The 20,733-nt window shown below is 38.7% G+C and overlaps 1 protein-coding gene across 9 annotated transcripts in view; it reads right to left on the bottom strand.

Moving 5' to 3' along the window:
- Positions 1–20,733, bottom strand: part of RIMKLB (ribosomal modification protein rimK like family member B) — a 60,713-nt gene that overhangs the window by 7,998 nt on the left and 31,982 nt on the right. For 8 of the 9 annotated variants that reach the window (XM_040574859.1, XM_040574867.1, XM_040574878.1 and 5 more), the window contains 4 exons: positions 12,066–12,296; positions 10,205–10,291; positions 6,469–6,672; positions 334–4,974 (listed from right to left, as the gene is read on the bottom strand). In XM_040574859.1, the coding sequence (XP_040430793.1) occupies positions 4,511–4,974; positions 6,469–6,672; positions 10,205–10,291; positions 12,066–12,296 (986 nt within the window). In that variant the 3' untranslated portion in view covers positions 334–4,510. The remainder of the gene's footprint in view (positions 1–333; positions 4,975–6,468; positions 6,673–10,204; positions 10,292–12,065; positions 12,297–20,733) is intronic. The other variant, XM_040574921.1, reaches the window with a different exon arrangement.

Below are 20,733 nucleotides of genomic sequence, written 5' to 3'. Positions count from 1 at the left end.
GAGGGAATAAGTCAAGTAAGTCATACAGAATAGAGCAACAACAAAACCCACCCAAAATTCGTGCATCAAATTTCTGTCATCAGTTTAAACAAATAAACAAAACAAAAACTTTTCAACTCAAAGTGGAAACATGAGAGGCTTGGAGACTTCCAACAGCAAGATCCACCATCGGAACGCCCCGAAAGTCTCCCTCAAAGATTAAGACTTAAAGAAAAAAAACAAAGGAAAAGCCAGCAAACACCTGGTTATAAATCCTGCAGTGTTCAGTTTAAAACAACTCCTAGAACAGTGAAAAAATTAAAAATTAAAAAAGACAGTAGCAACAGAGGTTACCTGTCCGAGCACCTACAATTCCATAGAGAGAACAGGAGTGGGTCGTATGTCTCACACCAGCCATAAAGCCCATAAACCTTCTCAAAAAGAGTGAGCCATGAGAAAGATACTGTACATGGGATTTGTTTCCACAAAGTCTCTCTAATCCTTTAGGGTCCCTTACACATTTAACTGACAAATTTCCACAACAAGGCAGAGAAAAGATTTAGCAAATGTCACGTGTTGGATTTTGAAGTCCAATGTTACATCTTAAGAAGTATCCTTTGCATTTGACAAACACCGATGTTCCAGAGGTTATGTCCTGAGTAAGTATCACACATGGAAGATAGCCCACGAAGTGGAAGAAAATGCTCCAAGAGTGACCATTAGCAGAACAAAAAGGTCAACAGTCCACATAGGCATCAAGCATTAACCTTCTATTGCATTATGGGTGACATGGTATAACATTCCATAAAAGTATTTTATAAAACACATTAAAGCATTAAATACAAAGCTTAACATACAATCCATATATTGACACAGCAAGACATCAATTATAAGCATATTAAATTTAACAGAAGAAAATCTGCACTGTTACAAAAAAAGAAAAAAAAACAATTTTATCAGATGTAGTTTAAGAAACTTATTGTTGCAAACGAGTTTCTAACTGATTCTTTCAAACATTAAAAAATACAAAAATAATTGTATCACCATCAGATGTATTAATGCTATTATACTCCAGCACTACATTGACCACTTTTTCACCATAAGCTTCCAAACTCAAGTACAGAGGTAGTGTTAGTGCAACTGCATGAAAGTTTAGCATGTGTTTTTCAGCGTACGTAACTGAAGGAAATACAGCATATAAAGCTGATACCTGTAAAGTTCACCTTAAATGGGAAATACTGCCTGGTTACAACAGACTAGATTTGGATGGTGGTGTTTTTTTTGCTTTAAGTGAAAACAAGAAGCTCCCTCCACAACCCATCCCATTCTATACATTTCACTATTTCAAAAGCACTGGATAAATACTGAGTAAATATATCAGACAAGTGTGCCTATTCATACCAATGAGTCTTCAAGCAAGGTTTCCATGTGCAGTATCAGTAACTTACGTACAAACAAACGTACGTGATGTTTCAAATACTGTCTTCTTCCCTGACCACTATGCAAAGACTTATCTCCAAACTTGCTGGGGAAGAACCAACCACAGAGGAGCACCTCATCACAAGGGAAACAAACTGTAAGTCTCTCAATCCACTGCTTGTCTTTCAAAAAATCTCATGTTTACTTCACAAATTTTATTACTTTAAGATGTTACCTGGACATTCTGAAAGGGTGATAAGAAATGTAAAGTTCCTGTGCATCACAGCATTTCTCCACAAAATAGAATGGAGCCTTAAAAAAACAGTCCGGAATATTCAGTTATCTGCTCTCTACTCTAAAAGGTATCTCCTGTGATAGAAATACAGAGGTCCTATTGTAGCAACCAGCATATCCTTACTCTCTGCTGTTATCCTACATGTGCTCAATGTGTGTGACAGCTGAAAAGGGAAGGGTTGACCCTATCAGCCTCTCAAGAAGTGCAGGCACCTACCACTAATAAGAAAAAGGAAAAGAAAAAAAAGGGGGGGGCGGAACAGGAAGGGAGAAAAAAACCAAAGAACTAACACCCAAATTCCCCTTAGATAAACAAACCAGCGGATAAGAGCCTCTGAACAGACTGCTCAATGACTAGAAAATTAGTTTTCTTTTGTGTTCTGTGTTTCTGCAACTCTTCACAGAAGTTGAAGACCTTTATATTCTTCAAGTATAACCTGTGCACTCGAAGGCTCAGAAGATTTGAAAATACCTTGACTGCTGAAGCTCCTTTTGTTGCTGGACCAGCTGGTCCACTTCTCTTGCTTAACACCAATAGTCAACCTTTCACTTGATTTTAATAATAATATTTAATTCTACAAAAAAAAGCCATTTTATTACATTCCTTTTAAAATAAAATAATAATAATAAAAAAAACAAACTGTACAAAGAAGCATGATCAAACTTCCATGAAAGCAGGTTAATACTGTTTATTGCCTCTTGAAGACTCTCTGCATAATGTCCGTGAGTTGTGTCTAAGGTCCAAAGTGAAGATAAAACAGCAGAGCAGCAGAGAGGTGAGGAGGGGCCACAGAGGTGGGCAGTGCAGAGCCTCAGAGGGTACATGGGACATGCTCCATTAAGTATCCAGAAAACAGCAGCATTGCACACACACAACCCCCCTCCAAACAAACCCTATTTTCACAAGATTGTTTTTCAGTTGTAAACATTTTACCTTTTGTTTTTAAAAAAAGAGGCTTATGTTTATATATATATATATATATTTCTATCTTTTATATATATATATATATATATATATACACACACACATACACACATATATATAGTTCCAGGGCTTTATGGACCCAGAAAATGGGAAAGGAATGAGAACAGAGGGAGGAGGAGGAGGAAAAAGAGGGGGAAGATAGGGACTGAAAAATGGACTCAGTATATCTGTTTTGGTTATCTGTTTTCCAAAACAGCTCAAGGGTAATGACAAAATGCACAGCCAGAAGGACTAAGAAAAATCAGGCAGCCTAGAAAAAGTATAGGATCTAAACAGCCAAAACCCAAAAGGAAATGAAGCAAAGCAAATGTGCATATACAAACACACAAGTGTGTGCACTCACACCACATACACATAAGGGTCCAGGATCAATTTGTTAATTGTATATGGACCTAGGTTATATATTTTTTTATTTTTATTTTTTTTTAATTCTGGCTGAGCTCTCTTTTTTTTTTTTCCTTTTTTCTTTTTTTAAATTTAATTTGCTGCATATTTCCCAAAACTAAGAATTTAGTATTTCTCCCCAGTTACGCTCTTTGGATTTCTGACATCAGCTTTTAAGTATTTTCAATGGGGAAAAAGTAAACCTTGCAAGTATTGTATGAACTGCAGCTTTATTCTAAAGTACCTCTAGAATTCTAATCACTTTTAACCAACTTTTCACTCCTCCACACTTACCACATTTCTCCCCCCGAAGAACAAAAAATATCACCCTCCCCTCCCAAAAAAAAAAACTGTACAGGCTTTCACTCAGTGTTTTCTTAGCAAATATTCTGCAGTGTTTTCACTTTGGCCACTGTTAAAGATGCAGGCATAGAGAAGGGAGTGTTGGACTAGCATGTATTAAAAAAAAAAAGAACATTAACATTGCAGATCTCTCTCAAAAAGACTAAAACACTAACAAATACAAGTCAATGCACGTTTGTTTTAAACTAGTGTAATTCTTTTTCACATTGGATTAAACATTATTTTGTATACCAAACATTACAGTGCTGTTTATCTCCTCCAATCATGCAAAAATAGTTAAAACGTGACACTTCTGCCACAAATATAATGAGAAATTCCCCTGCATACCTTCCAAAATCTGGAGTTGAAATGAGAAAAGCATAAGTTCTAGAAATCCTCCTTCAAAAGCTTTATAAAGAAATATGGACACAAAGCTGCCAATTAATACCAAGACGGCACAAATTAGAGACTTGTACAGAAAGCTCACATTAAGTCAAACGACACTTCTCTCTGCCTCATCATTTGAAGGGCCATATCCTGCAAGGTCAGAAAGGGATGACTTTAAAAGTATGCTGAACCTACGGCTCCCACCTACAAGAGAGGGAACAGTAGGTGTCCAGGAACATTGAAATACCTGGCATTTGACACCTTCAACTCTCATTGAGAACTAAAGGCACTGAGCAATTTACAGGATCAAGCCTTACAGAGGTAGAAGAGACTTAACTGCTGCATTAATTCCCGGAAGTTTCTAGAGAGCTGCCAGAGCTTTCTGAAAATCTTCCAGTGAATCATGCTTCAATGCTTTCCTGTGAACACATGTGCACTGCAATATGTCTGGGGACCAAAGCAGCATCCAAATAAAACTCCCATTTAGGTTGTGAATTGAGCATCTTCATTAGAAAACTGATGCTGAAGAATGAACACAGTACTATGTTCTGCAAAAACATAGGGGCAGCAGTCACAGAACGCATGTCTTTTAATCTTGCTCTCTTGATTGACTCCCCTTTCCTCATTTCTCTGAGCTTCTCTGATAAACAGCATTGCAAGTTGGTTTAAAGGAAATTTTTACAAGAGAGAGTTCTGTTGGTCATCTATTTACACGTGGCATCACTCCACAAGAAGTTTGATCTCATTGGCTAATAGCTGGTTCATGTTGAATAGAGCCCCCGGGAGCTTGGTGAGCAACTCTCTCTCCGTGGTCTCAGGGTCGCTGTCGACAGAGCTGGAGCTAGCACTCATATTGTCGACAGCGGCACTAGCTGGAGGGCCCAGCTCTGGCTCGCTAGTCTCGCTTGCCGTGGACACCACAGAGAGCAAGGACATGCGCCGCGTCAAGCGACCGGGGGTTAAAAGAGAAGCGGCATAGTCCGCTATGATACCAGCTACATCTAGATTACAAGCCTTGTCAAAGGCAATGAAACCTACATTTGCATTGGCCTCGCAGACGTAGAATGAACCGTCGTCCTTCATCAGCAGGTCAATGCCACACACGTCCATCCCCAGGATGTTTGATACTTGGACTGCCAGTTGCTTGCCTTGTTCACTCAGTGAGCACATCATCCCTACACCACCTGCAAGAAGTGGGGAAAAAAAACTTGCTGTCTCTAATCTGGTCACAGGTGACCAACATGATTCTTGACTGGCTGGTGCACTTTGGTTGTGAAGCTCCAAAACAATCCTGCAAGCATAGTGTTGATGATGATTCACAAAGTGACTTCCTTTCCACAGTGACTACTAATGAACTTGAAGTCACAGCAGGGTTTTGAACGATTCTGTCCTGCCAAAGGCAGCTCAAGATTATGATTTGTTTTTAAAAATGGTAACTACTGACTTTTTAGTCAAAAAAAAAACATTTTTACAATCTTGGGATATTAAAAGGATGACAAAACAAATCACCTTTGTTTCTTCTTCTAAGGCAGAGGCTTACTATGCATGCCCTTGTTTCTTCCTTTACAGTAGAGGTTTGCTATACATGTTTATAAGTTATAAGAAGAAATCTTCCAGCAAAATTAAAACAAATATTCCAGATAAGACTACAGGTCTGACTGACATAATCGAGGGGGAAGAGGGTTAAGATATTATCATTTACTTGTGTCCCTCTCAGCTTGCTCCATAGGTTACTGTCTCTAAAGAGAGAATTCTGGAAAATTTGTGTCTGCACCTCAGCTGGTCCAGTACACAGTCCATAATCTAAGTATTAAATGAAACAGACTTAATCCTTAATGTATCATAACTCTTAAATTTAAAAATATAAAAGAAAAATAAAAACATGTAGCAGAAAAATCTTCCAGGTTACATTTCCTAAGCATCAAGAATGCAGTAACTAAAATCTTTCAGGCATTTTGACTTAGTAAAACTGTATTGCATATAAACACATGTTATCCAATCCTGCTCAGGTCAATTTCAGTTTCAGTAATTTCAGATTAATAACCAGCCAGGCAACCTCTATCCAACTTCCTTTTTCCACCCTAAGAATCCTCTCCTATCCTACACACAAAGTGAAGCAGAAACTCAGTTCTAAGGATACTAGCACTAAATTTCCTCTTCCTCACAGACATGTTTTTAGGCGAAAAAAATGTTGCGTGGAGGAGACTGACACTTAAGGCAGCACAGCAGCTGCATATGTAGTCCAACTGTTGATTGCCTTCAACAGTTTTCTCTCTTAACACTCTACCCTCTTGCCAACTGGATGTCTCCTCTACCACCCTCACTCTTTTTCTGTCTTCCTTCTTTTTCCGTTCCTCTTAAAAGGATGTAATGAATGATAATATGGCATTAGCATGATGTTGCCACTATCACATCATTTGCTCTGTTTGTGTTCCTAGAACTTTCCACTCCCTTTCATCTGTCCTATCCACCTAAAACTTCAGGCAGAAATAGTCTCTGATTATGGGTTTGTGCAATGCACATCTCACTTACTACTCGCTCTCATGTTTTCTCTGTAAACATCCAATGGTAAACACAATTAATAGAAAATAAAACCTGCAGCTTCTTTCAGTTGGGTTTGTCATTTTTCCACCGGATTAAAGTATTTTGATCAAAACTATGAATAAAGCTTTTCCTACCAAGTGAGCAGTTACTCTGCATTCTCCCGTCTGTTGAGCAACGGAGCATGGTGCCCACCACACGGCCTCCTACTACGATGACACGTACATCCTTGCCATGGGACTCTTTAACATATTTTTGAAATAAGTAAGGGGCATCATGACGGATCAAATGGCTCAGGTCTGCCAAATGGTGCTTGTCTCGTGCCAGGAATACAGCTTTGCCTGTATGAAGAAAAAGAACATTGTAAGATTAGAAGAAACTACCAATTTGAGCTGCATCAATGATTCAACATAGAAAAGTTAAACCTCTGACCAGTATGCTGGTCAGTCTCATGTGCCCCATGTGTAGTTTATATCCATTTACAAATTCTTCTGTGGACATCAGTGTTCCACTGCTTCAGTGCTTCTAAGTGTTCAAGCACTGAAAGAGTTGAGGAGCCATGAGATCAGTATTAAAATAAAATTAAAAAAAAAAAAACACCATTGCTTTAGATAAAGGAGGCAGTTTTGTAATTTCAAATCGTTCTGGTACTAGTCCCTAATGAGAGATGAAAGACATAAAAAAAAAAAAAAAAAAACACAAAAAGAGCAGTAAATAACTAATAGCATGGAGCTATTCATCTAAAAAGACTAGATCCACAGACTACAAGTTTGATGCACAGAAACCATTTGCATGAAACTGTTGAAGAACAGGCTGCTAGGAACTCTTACATCATTAGTATGCCACTGCAAAGCTATTTAACTATTGGAAAGATGCTGACAGCTGCTCTTCCCAGTACTTCTAAGAACTCACAACTCCAGAATGAGGTTTTGCAGTAGAGTAACTAAGTTCAGAACAAAACACTAGACTCCAAAGTATATGAGATAAATTTAGCAAAATATTCCACAAAACATAAAAGTAAATGGTATGTACTGTAGTTTTGAAGAAACTGTTTAGAATTTAAAATCACTGGCTTTTTTACAAGTAAACATCTTAAGGATTTCTGTTATTTCATTTCCCTTCATTTCTAAAGCACATCAAAGAGTTCTATCTTCTCTTCCAATATTACTAATACTAACGAAAAGCATTCCTGAAAGATTCTACCATTTCCATCTCTTTTTAGTCTCACAAGAAGGTATCTGTTTCCATCTTCAGCCACTTCTCTCAACTCCTCTCCCACTTTGTTTAGACTCATTTATGTTGTATTAGATTTACATTTTGCAATAAGGCTGCACTGATTTTATGTGGCAGAATTGTCACTCATTTATGCTGCAATATTAACAATGCTGAAATGTTAACAGAATTCAAAAAACAATTGATGAACTGCCTATCTTAATTAAAGGAACAGAAATGCAGCAGCAGAATAGGAGAAATAATGTGCTAAGAATTCCATTCCAGCAAGTGCTCCAAAGCCCACCTGGGACAGCCTCTGCTTCCTCAGGGTTTGAGGTCTAACACAAAATGCTGCTTGAGGAACATAGAATCTCTCATAACAAACAGCAGCAGAATGTAGACTTAAAATCATGACCAAAAAAGCAAATTCCTCCATGTGATCTCTCCCATACCCAACTCTAAGTCTCCTACAGGCACTTAGTAATTCTACTGTACTCCTAAAACTGGACAGAAAGAATGACTCCTTGGAGGGGAACTACTTAATTCTTGGTAATTATGCTGCACCATGACATCTTTGCAAAAATAATATTGGCACATTTGCAGCAGCAGCATTAACTGTGCAGAAAACGGGCTTAGAAGAACATGACTTTTATTCATCAGGCAGCATCTATGACCATGTTTGCCTCATTTTCTAAATACCATTTGCAAATGGCTGCTCTTTAATTAATTTGAAAAGGTTTCCCCAACTCTCTTAATGTGAAAGGGCATGCACTCTGATAAATTTGCACTAAAACTCATCGAATTTAAAGTGCTTTAAAGAAAAACTTGTAAACAGAAGCACAGAATCAATGGACGTTTTAAGAACCTCTGGAGGTCATCCAGTCCAATCCCCTACTCAAGCAGGTGCACCTAGAGCAGGATGTGCAGCACAGTGTCCACACAGCTTTTGAGTATTTCCAAGGAGGGAGACTCCACAGCCTCTCTGGGCAACCTGTGCCAGTGCTCTCAGTCACCCTCACAGTAAAGTGTTTTCTGATGTTTAGAGGGAACTTCCTGTGTTTCCATTTCCTCCCATTGCCTCTTGTCCTGGCACTGGGTTCCATTAAAAAGAGCTTGGCTCCATCTTCTTTGCACACTCCCTTCAGGTATTTAATCACACCAATATGATTCCCTTGAGCCTTTTGTCTAGGCTTAACAGTCCCAGCTCTCCCAGTGTTCCCTCACGGGAGATATTCCAGCCTCTTAATCATCTTTGTGGCCCTTCACTGGACTCTCCAGTAGCTCCATGTTGCTCTTGAATTGGGTAGCCCAGTACTGGAACCGTCACTCCAGTTGTGGCCTGACCAGGGCTGAGTAGAGGGGAAGAGACACCTCCCTCAACCTGCTGTATTAAGCAGCAATACTTAATACAGGCAATACTTTGCCTAATGCAGCCCAGGACATGAATTCTGGCTAAAAATGGAAAAGCAAGTCAATAGCTGCAAACTCTATAATTACTTCTAGATCTTAACAAAAGGTAATGTCAAGTCCAGTGTTTCAGTAAATCCACGTTTGTCAAACTGAGCTTACTACAAAGACAAGCCCCAACTTTGCTTCATAGCTCTGCAAGCACTTTAAGACCACATAAAGAGGTATGACTGCCAAAATCTTCCTCTGCCCCAGCCTTTTCCTCTCACTCTTCCATTACATCAATACAGGAAATTGTGAAAGTAAATGATAATTCAAGCAAGTAGTTAATCCAAGTAAACATAACCAATCCAGATTTAGCTAAGATCTGTTCCTGAATCCATTTACTATCCGGTTACAGAAACACTCATGTCAGCAGAAGAGATGCACCAGAGCAGCACAGTGTGGGAACAAAGACAGGGACAATAAGAAGGAAGAGGTGGCTTTTTTTAAATGTTTCAGTTTGTTTATGGTAACTCCTGGCTTATGTGGTGAAACATCAGTTTCAGACTCTTTTTACTGCTAGTATTTATTAAATTGGTTTTAAAACCAGTGACCTCCTGTGTAAATAATTTTGAACTTGGTTTCCTTTAGTAGATCACTATCTACCATCAAACCAAATCAATGTAGTTCAACACTTTCTATTTCAACACCTAAAATAAAAAAAAAAAACAATAACAGAAAAATTTCATCTGAACCTGCTGCACTATCACCAGCAGTCAGAGTTTTTTGGGGGGAGGGGAGGAATCAATCCCATTTGGCAAACAGTATATGAGATTGTATTTAAACCAGAATCCTAATTACTGACAAAGTCAATTAGAACGAAAAGTCAAATTAAGATTCAATGAACTAAGACTTCATTTCTTATGCCTATTTAGAAACATCCCTAAAATCCATGTAGGCTTCTCTCTGCATCCCTAAAGCCAGACCTTCCATTAATCCAGTTCAAAGCCTTCCTCTCAAAAGTCACCAATGCACCATTATTTTGAACTCCTATCCCCCCTGCTATTCCAAGACTATGTTCTACTAAAACTGCTTTCCAGTGTGCAGCCCTCTCAATATTGAGAAGTTTGAGGCTAGGAGAACTTAGAAGTACTACAAAAAACGTTCAACACCTAACAGAAGACCTTCTTAACTATTACCCCTTGACAAGACAAAATCTTAAAGAGTGCTGCTAACAATATTCCTTGCCCTCACCTCTGACCTCACACCCACCTCGGTGACCCCGCGTGTTCTTCACCACCATAGGGAACTCCAGCACTTCCGCCTCATCAATCATTTTGGCAAAATTCTCATGACCACCTGGCAAAAGAAAACCAACAATATTATGTGCCACCAGCCTGATGTGGCCAAATTGGGGATGTAATTGCCATGTATTCCTCCCACCCTTCTAACTTAGATAACGCAGAAAAAACTAACAATTAAGAAGAACTTGGTCACGGAGTACTGTCAGACTTTGTGGTGTTTGTAACTTGTGCAATACTTATTCCTATGTCCTTTGGAATGAAAGAAACAAATTGACAAAGGGCTACCCCAGTGTTCCGAATCTGAATACCCCAATTCTACCACCTTGTTCCAGTTTAGCCCTATTACCTTAAAAGCTCCTATTTTTTCAAATGTCTTGCAGGAAAATACAATGGACATAACACCAGGAACAGTTCCATCCAAACTACTAACAAGGAAAACAGCATGGAATACAAAGACAAGGCATAATCCAGAGAGCAGCAACAACCCAAATCTTGGAACTCTACCTCCCCCTTTACCAAGGCTTAAGTCTCCTTCATCTCATTCTCCCTATTTCTTGAAGTACTACTTAAACCTTCTTCTTTTATTGCATCTGTAAGAATCATAGGGGGTAGCTTTTAATGACCATTGACAATGGTTGATGCTTTAATTTTATTTGTTTGATTCACAGAAGGCTGACCATAGTACAAGAAATAAGATAAAAGTCAGCAGACAAAGGGATGAGACTCCTCTAAAGGCATGTGCAGTAAAATGCAGAAGTCAAGCCAAGACATTGGTCAGAAAGCCAGAAGTAACCATCAATATCCTAACATGGATTTTAATGCATGTCATGGAATAACACGCAGTTCAGCACATACTGCTGGCAAAGCCAGATCTTACTGACAACTTGATACTTGTGTAAAAAAGGAAGGCCATGCTTCTGTCAAATTTTAGAGAGAGGCATTAAAACAAATGTCATGGAGTTACAAAGAAACAGAGATGTTCTCCAACTACCCCATAATTTGTGGTTTCCCTTTCCCAACAAAAATTAAAAACTCATTCCATTCTCAAAGATCTAGAGCAACTGCCTCTACAAAGGAAGGATGTTCTCAAATGTATTTTCATTCTAATTGATGGAAATATTTGACTGATGTTTTTGGCAAGTTCCCATTACAGAAGCCTGTCAGTGTAAGTGCACAAAGAAAAGGAAAGCACTAGTGTTTCCCAAGAAGGAAAGTAAAGCTAAGAGGCATCTTCCATTCTTTAACATATTATAAGTAAAATCAGAAAAAGTATCAGGGTAGCTCAGTCAAATGGTTCTTCTAATTTAGCACTCTGTCAGGAGCCATAGATTCCAGAGGCAGGAACAAGGAATACCAGTAATTAACTGATGGAGGGAATTCTGAAGCGAAAGCAAACACCAAAGAACTGTTAATAGTTGAACACAAGAGCCTGTGCTATTTCTGTCCTTTTATAATAACTAATATATTTGCAGATATTTTTAGTCATATAGAAGTTTAATCTATTTTCAGATGTTACTGAAGTGTAGATTCTGACAATATCTTGTGACATTTAGTTTCTTGAGTTCCTGTCTCTTGTTTTGGGCAATTGGAAAAGAGTTCAAAATGTCTCAGTAGTAACAACCAAAGTTAGATGCTTGGGAAGTTGAGGTATAATTAAACTATTCTTCATAAAGCATCAAGCAAACCAACATAGCCAAAACCAGAAGCCTGAGTTTCATAACTTTTTTTCTTCTTCTGGTTACTGAACACTTATCTGTGGAACTAGCCTCACACTACTTGCACAGATTATTGTAGGCAGCTATGTTATCCTTTTGATCCCAAAGCCTTACCATACGAAAAGGTGTCTGGGAGGGGTACACCATGACCAGCAAGTTCTTGAAACGTCCAGAACTTATTGACACAGTTGAGGATGGCTTGGGGACGATTCATCAATCGACAACCCATCTTCTCTAGGTGGCGAAGGACTGTGATATCACTGTCACTTTGGACCCAAGGTGTTGGTACACGCACAACCACCACCTGTGGGTAAGCAGTAATAAGCTCACCATTCACCCGGAGACCTAAAGAAGGAAAATAAGAACATTCCAATCAACTACAAGGTTTTCAGGAAGATGTAAACACGCAAAGAAATACTGCCCTGTATCTAATTACATCAGATTTCAATGGTGAGCATTAGAACAACACAACTCTTCCTAAAACACATCTTGTCAGTTGTACTGTTTCATATATGCTACTTTTAGCCTACTTAAAACTAGGGCTAGGCAAAGAACATTGTATGAGGGCACATAATCTTGGGCCTCTTCCCAAGATTAAAGACTTTCTAGGTTGACATGTCATCCTTTCTATGCGTGTTAGCTGCACACTACATTGACATGGGCAGTAACAATAGCTCAGGAAGTCTCTGCCTCTCACAGACACTTCTTGCCTACATGACACAGTTTATACCTTTCCCAGTCCCACTTGTATCGATCCCTCTGATTTTGCCATCACGTTGAACAACAATTGCCAAAGTAACTGAGGCTAGATACGACCCTTAAAAAATAGCAGTATTTTTAACATGACCCATATCAACAATCTGATATATAATAATACTCAGAAATAATTTTATCAGCTAACAGGGCAGCACCCTGTGGCATTAAGACAGGAATCAGAAGGAAAGCCAGCTTTGTCACCAAGACCAACGTATCCCTTAGTCATGATCTATAGTTTTACAGAAAATGTCTCCGAAAAAGAAACATGGAAAGAAAAGTTGCAGGAATGGAAATATGATAGGATTAGTTGGGAAGGCATAAAGCTTGATGAAGACAGTCTGAAAATGAGAACAGACAAGACGTATTCAATATTCACTTTATTCGCCTTATGTTCAAACTAAAACCATCCGACTACAATGTAAAATACACAGTTGACGCTGCTGTCAGCACCTTAAGGGTTAAAAAGTGATCTGAGAAATCACAGTTCATCTGCATTTCTGTGCCCACGAAAGGCCTGCTCCTTCAGATCTAGACCACATTAATTACCTGTTTAGTTCTATTCTAAAGATGTTACTTTACAAATACAAACTTGCATCTACTCAATCTGTAGACACACATATTGTCAGGCAATATATTTTCATTTAATTTTCATTTAAAGATGCATTTGAATTAATGTGTGTGTTGGGGGTGAGAATTCCTCTCTGTACTTCCTATTTTGTTTTCTTCTCCCAGCCAGGTTGTATTTTAGAGCTTGCATTAAATATAATGAAGTAACCACCTAACTCCCCAAACAGAAGTAGAAATATTCTGTCCAGCCCTCAGGAGAGCATAGAACCATACTCTGGAAAGGCCAAAACAAACCCATATCCAATACAAATCCTTTTTTTTCAGTACCCATTGCCATAATTGTACAGAGATGAGAGAACATAAGCAGACGGGTGCTCTGGCTGCTCACCTCATTAGCACCAAGCACTGCCGCATTGCAGCTGACATGACTAGCGTGTTTAAACAAGCAGGCTTCAGATGCACACACAACCATTTTATAGCAGCATCTCAAGCAAGAATAAAAACAAAAGACTGATAAAAGTCTGAGCAGAATGTGAACATCAGTAAATAGACTATGATCTCCTTTAGTCAGAAAAAGAGTACTGATTTGGCAAGCAAAAGATTTTAACTTGTCATTCAGATTCCATTTTACACATGTAGAAAATACATTTAGGTTTACATCCAACTACACCCCCTTTTTGCCATTGCAATTGCATGCGTATCTTGATCCATGTGCAAGCTGTGTAACAACCCATTTTAGAAAGGACTATATTTTCTATAGACCTCAAAGATTGCCACTGTACATCTCTGCCGTGAACCAAAACTACACAGTTTTGTAATTCATATAACCTCAAAGTCTATTTTGTTATTCTTCTTTACAGTCACACCACGTGCTGAAATTCCGCACAACTGAGTTTGAAAAAGCAAACAGAAGTGATGCATATGCCTCAGATAGGATATTCTCCTGAATACCTGGATTAAACTTGACTATCAGACTGGTTCAAATTCAGTCAGGTCACCACTCCCCCTGGAGTGACATTGGATGTACAATGTATTGGAGTACAGTCATGTTATCAACAGAATAATCTGAGCTTTTGTTCCCAATTCAAACGTTTTCTCGTTTCTCCAGAACATTTTTTTTCTCTCCCCTAATAGAAGACAGTTTACAAACAAAGAGAAGAGCTATTCAATGAAATGTATAATTTGAGTCACCACTACTGACATGCGCCACAAAAATTAGCTGCAGTCTCCCAGCAACACAGTGCTGCAAACAGAAGCAGCTTTATTACAGTAAAAAGGAGCCAGATTCTGCCATTTTGAAAAACAAGCTTGTATTCAGCATTCCATCCGAGATCCAGCAGTTAATGGTCATTATTGCTGAGTGGCTGATAAAATAATATTTATTCACTATGATACACTGAAACTTGAAACACAGAAAATATCAATTCATACAATTAATTTCTTTTCCAAAAAACCAATTCTTGTATACAAAGACGGAGAAAGTTGTTTTTTTTTTAAAAAAAAAGATAGGCTACAGTGGGATTAATCTTTTTTTTTTTTTTTTTTTGAAAATGGAGATGAGCTCTCTTTCCTTTGTAGTAATAGCACCATTCCAGTCCCAGAAGAGTAGTAATGAGTTACATTCATGGTCGCCTGCAGACAATGAACCAAATTCACAAACAAGCAGAAGGCAGATGTTCAGACCATGTGCAAGTACCTCAACAAATAACAGCCTGGTCCATTCATTGGCTTTCTCAATGGATGCCCATGACATTGCAGACATAGAAAACACAGACAGCTGTAGAGTCCTTTGAAGTACCAATAATGACAGCAAGGAAAGAGAGATTTCACTGATTCTCCAATATCATTAACTTTACCAACATCCATTTTACACTGTTTGGAAGACAATTTCTCAAGTTATCATAAAACATTTGGGTATTCTTTGGCCCTATGAGGTAGAGGACTCCTGAGCTGGAATATCATACTATAACAACAAATGTAAAATCTGCACTTGAACAAGACCTTTTCTTCCACTCACTACCAGTTTTCCTTGGTTTACCTCTGTGAAATGTCTCGAAAACTATGTATGACAGACCCTTAACATTATACTGCAGATATCACAGTATTCAGATCAAAGTGAAAAAGGAGTTCTTGCAATAAGAATTGTAATCACCTGGGAATGAACTTAACCAGGTTACACTATGTCCTTCAGAAAAGGCAAAAAGCCTCAAGTTTCTCTCAAATACAGCTCAAAGCAACTCATGATAACTGAGCGGGTAAGTACATGATTCCTCATCAGCTGGCCCAACTGGTCCTGCTGCTTGTCATTCTAAAAGAGTAGCAGGTGAGCTTAAAGTATAAAGCACCTGGTCTCTACTGAAGAGTTTTACTGTGATCCAAACAGATTAGAAGCCACCACATGAATCTCTGAAGTCCACAGAAAACAGATGCAACATTAATCTCCAGCGAAGATGGAAGAAAGAGGCAGACACTTCTGCTGCTGCTACCAGTGAAGTCAGGAGACATGTATCTACAGCCTAAGAAAGTCCTTGAGACAATAACATCTAATACGGTGCAGCCTATTTGCATAGCACTTATCTAGAAGACAACAGTTTCCTCTCGACAGGGTGATTTAGTAGAATTTTAGGGTGGAAGCACATACTTTAAAAAATAAAAATAAAAAACAACTCTGGAATTTCTCAGTCCTCATTCACAAATGCAGACTTTTTTAGTAGCTTATGTCTTCCTGTCTATGACAACTGTAGTAGTTTTACTCAGGTGGGCAGCCGAGTTCCACCACGGCTGCTCTCTCACTCCCCCTCCTCAAAGGGAAAGGGGGAGAAAATACGACACAAAGGGCTCAAGGGTTGAGATAAGGACGGGGAGATAGCTCAACAATTATTGTGACAGGAAAAACAGACTCAGAGTAGGGAGATAGTAAGATTTATTGCCTATTACTAACAAGCTAGAGAAGTGAGAAACAGAGGAAACAAACCAAAAACGCCTTCCCCCCATCCGCCCTCTTCCACCTCCTCCCCCCGAGTGGCGCAGGGGAATGGGGGGAATGGGGGTTGCGGTCAGTCTATGGCACTTCATCTCCGTCGCTCCTTCTCGGTTACTCTCGTCCCCTGCTCCATGTGGGGTCCCTCCCACGGGATGCAGTCCTTGCGGAACTGAGACTGCGCGGGCTTCCCACAGGCAGCAGCTCTTCAAGAACTGCTCCAGATATGGGTCTGTACCACGGGGTCCATCCCTCAGGAGCAAACTGCTCCAACCTGGGTCCCCCACAGGCAGCAGCGCCCCCCAGATCCCCTGCTCCCGCGTGGGATCCTCTCCACGGGCTACAGGTCCGGCTTGGAATCTGCTCCGGCAGGCGGCTTCCACAGGCCGCAGCCTCTGTCGGTGCAGGTCCACCTGCTCCACCGTGGTCTCCTCCACGGGCTGCAGCGTGGAACCCTGCTCCACTGCGGTACTCCATGGGCTGCAGGGGGACAGCCTGCTTCACCATGGTCCTCACCACAGGCCACAGGGGACTTATGCTCCGGTGCCTGGAGCACCTCTCTCCCTCCTTCTTCACTGACCTTGGTGCCTGCAAGGCTGTTCCTCACTCCTCTCACTCTCCCAGCTGCTGTTCCCAGCAGTTTTTTTTCCCTGTCTTAAATACACTCCCACAGAGGCGCAAACAACATCGCTTATTGGCTTGGCTCTGGCCAGCAGCAGGGTCCTTATCTAACATGGGGCAGCTTCTGGATTCTTCTCACAGAAGCCACCCCTACGGCCCCTGCCATGTAAACCCACTACAACAATGTATTTCATGAAAATTCAATTCAGTTACATTTCTCAATTATAAAACCTCATTTTTAAGAGTTATCATTTAGGTGGCACACATTCCAAATGAAATGCCTCAAAATAGACATGCAAATAAAACTGAGTTACTGTGACTTAAGTTGCTGCCTGTTAACTAAGACTCCTAAGCTGTCTATGTGCTTGTTACCACCCTACAGCAAAACACAAGGCCAAATGCTTGACCTTAAGCCTCAGTGAAGAGGTTTCACAATGAATCTCGCTACGCAACTGGGACAAGCTAAGTGCACAAACACATTATTGATATCCTGTAAAGCTTGCAAGTCAAACACGCTTCTGCAAGTCAATCACATCCACAGACAGAGTACATAAATTCCTGAACTGCAGCCTCATGCCTATTATAATCCATAAGCATCAGTGTTCACCTATCCATTTAAGTTAACCTACTTTCTTGTGCTTTAGAAACTCTAAGCAGCACTTTCACATTGATGAATGGCTACAAAGGATCAAGATTTCAAGTAACAGTGTGCAGCTTCTGAACATCTTAACTCATACCCAAGCAGCATTTTAAATTACTAGTCATTTCTGAAGCTCAATTTAGTTTTGCACGCTACGCAAATCCCTTCCAAATTCTACAAGAATCAGTTCATCAACAGGTTAACAGCTAATGCAAAGCAACATCTTAGATCCATCTTGCATGTTATGAACAGCTGTATTTTCAGCTGAAACAATGCATATGTTCACAGAAGGAATATGATTTCAGGAGATAGGTCTAAAACCTCAAAGATTTGCTAAGGACATAAGAAATAATTAAAGGTTTTATGCCTCTCATTACAGCAAACATTAAGCATTTTAAACAAAATATAAATCACAGTAATATCAAATAAGTTGATTTTAAGTATTTTCATTCCAAATCATAGTTTTGGAAAACAGTCAAAAAAAAAAAAAAAAAAGCAAACTGACTTACCAAGACCATGAAGTACCCAGCACTCAAATTCAGGTCTTCAAGTACACCATGACTGTAGGGACTACAGCTTGGTTAAATTCTTTAATAAAATGGTATGATACAAAGCTAAATGCATAAAGTATTCAATGCACAAACACAAGGAAAACTGGATAGACTCCCAGTAAATCAAATTACTGGTATCAAGCTTCTATTTTTATGCAATTTAAATCATCAGTATTAACTGATACACTATCACAGATAAAAAGACTGAAGTAGCTGGAAATGTCAGAAGCTATGGCCTGAAGAAACCCAAAGGACAACAGCATAAGAGAAAGGAAGAAGAAAACTTTCTCAGCAAAAAATACATTTACTTGTACTTCTATGTATGTAAAAACAAAACAAAAAAAATACAGTAAACAGGTTTCCATAATCAAAACCATAAGTCAAAAAAGAAGCAGAAAAGAACTGTTTCGGTATTCAGACGGATCCAGTATGTAGAATACATTTCTAACAGCAGTAGCATACAACTGGAATACATGGTCATTGTGCATGCAACATTTCAAATGTTTAAGTTTGAATTACATTTTCAAAAACATGAAACATACAGCAGCTCCATCACATTCCCAATGGGAGCTAACATGGACTGAGAACTTCCAAAAAAATTACACTGAGGAAAAATCCTCAGAGATCTGTATGCTAACCTGAAAGTCTCCAGCTCTCTCAACTTCACTATACCAATTTATTCATCCAGACATTCACAGATTTGCTAATGTTTCCCAAATGAACAGACCTCCAGCATGCAGGCTACTATGATTTCAACTTACTCTGCTGGAAAAAACAGGCTAGCCTTCCAGCATACAAACTGTTCCCCAAAATATGAGGACATCACTTTCTGCTACCTGTTTTTCCCAGTTAATCGGTTGTTGTAACAAGAATCACTGAATTGTCCTACAAGCCTTGACTCACTCTTGTTCTCAAAACAGTGCATTGCTATTTCTGGTTCGTTCATCCTCCTGATATCTGTCAGCCACAAGACACTGCATAATATTTGTGTTAAATTTCTGAAGCGTTTAATAATTACTTACAGTTTAGTTGAAGAGAGTTAAATGTGTTTCATCCTAATTGCTATATAAAAATTCAAAAAGGAAGTACCCCAAACTTTACCTCTAACAGTAGATTACTGGCAATAACAAAATACATATTTACTCACCAACCTCAAAAAAACCACATAACTATATCTCTAAAATTCTTAAAACTCTGCATACTTTGAACGCAAATTCTGCCAAGAGAGTGGCAGTATTTAGGCATAATTAACAACAGCATTAACAAAATGCCATTGTATACATCAAAAGCTTGCTTTAATCTGTTGATCTAACCTTACATATCAGTCTTGTAAAATGACTATAAGCAGGATAGATGTCCACAAAATGGGTAATGCTTAGTAAAGTAGAGCACTTTAAATGCAATTCTATCTAAACTAGTCCTTAACCTGAAGAGAGCAGCTAAGAGCACAACTACAGCTCCAAACAGAAAGAAAGCAGGAACCTAAATTGAACCAGTTCTATTTCATGTCCCTTCCTTGACTCAGAGTATCTCTTACCTTCCCAAGAAAGAACACAGAATCATTCTTTGAAATGCATGTGCTATTGAAAATGTTGAAAAACTTGGGAAGGAGAATGGCACTCAAAGTGATTATGGCCATTCTGGATACAGCAATCTTTTCAATACAAGGGAGAAACAGGCCAGATGCCTGTATGTATACCTCATTAATACTAAGTAAACTGGTTATGACTAGATCTGTGTTTCTGAACATTTCTAGTAACAATACACCGCTTATAATCCCAAACCACAAGCACTTCTTTGGAGTCATGCATAAATATGAAGTGAATGGACCCAAATATAAAGACATATACTGTAAAAAGGTATATTATAAACATAAATTCATTCTAGACCACCATCTTGCTCTGAAAATGTATTTCATGGTAGGAATACAAACATGGAAACTACACTAAAATCATGTTAAAGCCTCAGCTATAGTTATTATATTATGTAAACATTCATACACTTAAGAAAAACTTTCCATCAACAACAAAAAAGATGCATTTCCAGAAAATACTCAAAAGGCATTTGAACAAGTAAAGATAGAAACACACGGCATTTTAGCCAGATTCCCATATATGGATGCTTTAGTGATACATCTGTGACGATGGATTTTTAAAGGGAGTGTTGTAAAAAAATTATAAACAAAAAAAAATGCAAAAAAGAGGAATCAAAAGATTCAGTGATTAAACAAACAACAGTGTTAGAAAATACATTATTTCAAATACCTTGAAAAGTTAAATTCTGTTTGTAATTTGTTCCTGGGCGAAGTTAGAAGAATTTAGGTATTTTGCATAGCAAAAACTCAAAAAAATATATTCATTATGAGATAAATTTGAATATATTGAAATTTAAAAATGAGTTTTGATCAAAGTTTTAAATTATTTTAATTACACTGAAGACAAGTCCCTCACAGCTCAAGTTAATGACTCAGTGAATGCACGGGAGTTTTAACTTGAATAGTGCAAAAAGCTTTCCCTATTCTTACACAAGTATAGGAATGTGTGAACATACACACATGCAATATAGCCACTTCACGAACTATCATTAGATTGTCTTTCTTTATCAGATTTCCCTTCAAAGCTCATAATGAAGAAAGTGATTCTCCTTATTAAAAAGAAGATCAGGCTC

This window comes from Cygnus olor, chromosome 1, assembly GCF_009769625.2.
Source record: "Cygnus olor isolate bCygOlo1 chromosome 1, bCygOlo1.pri.v2, whole genome shotgun sequence".
NCBI lineage: Eukaryota > Metazoa > Chordata > Aves > Anseriformes > Anatidae > Cygnus > Cygnus olor.
This window is presented reverse-complemented; position numbering and strand designations above follow the sequence as displayed.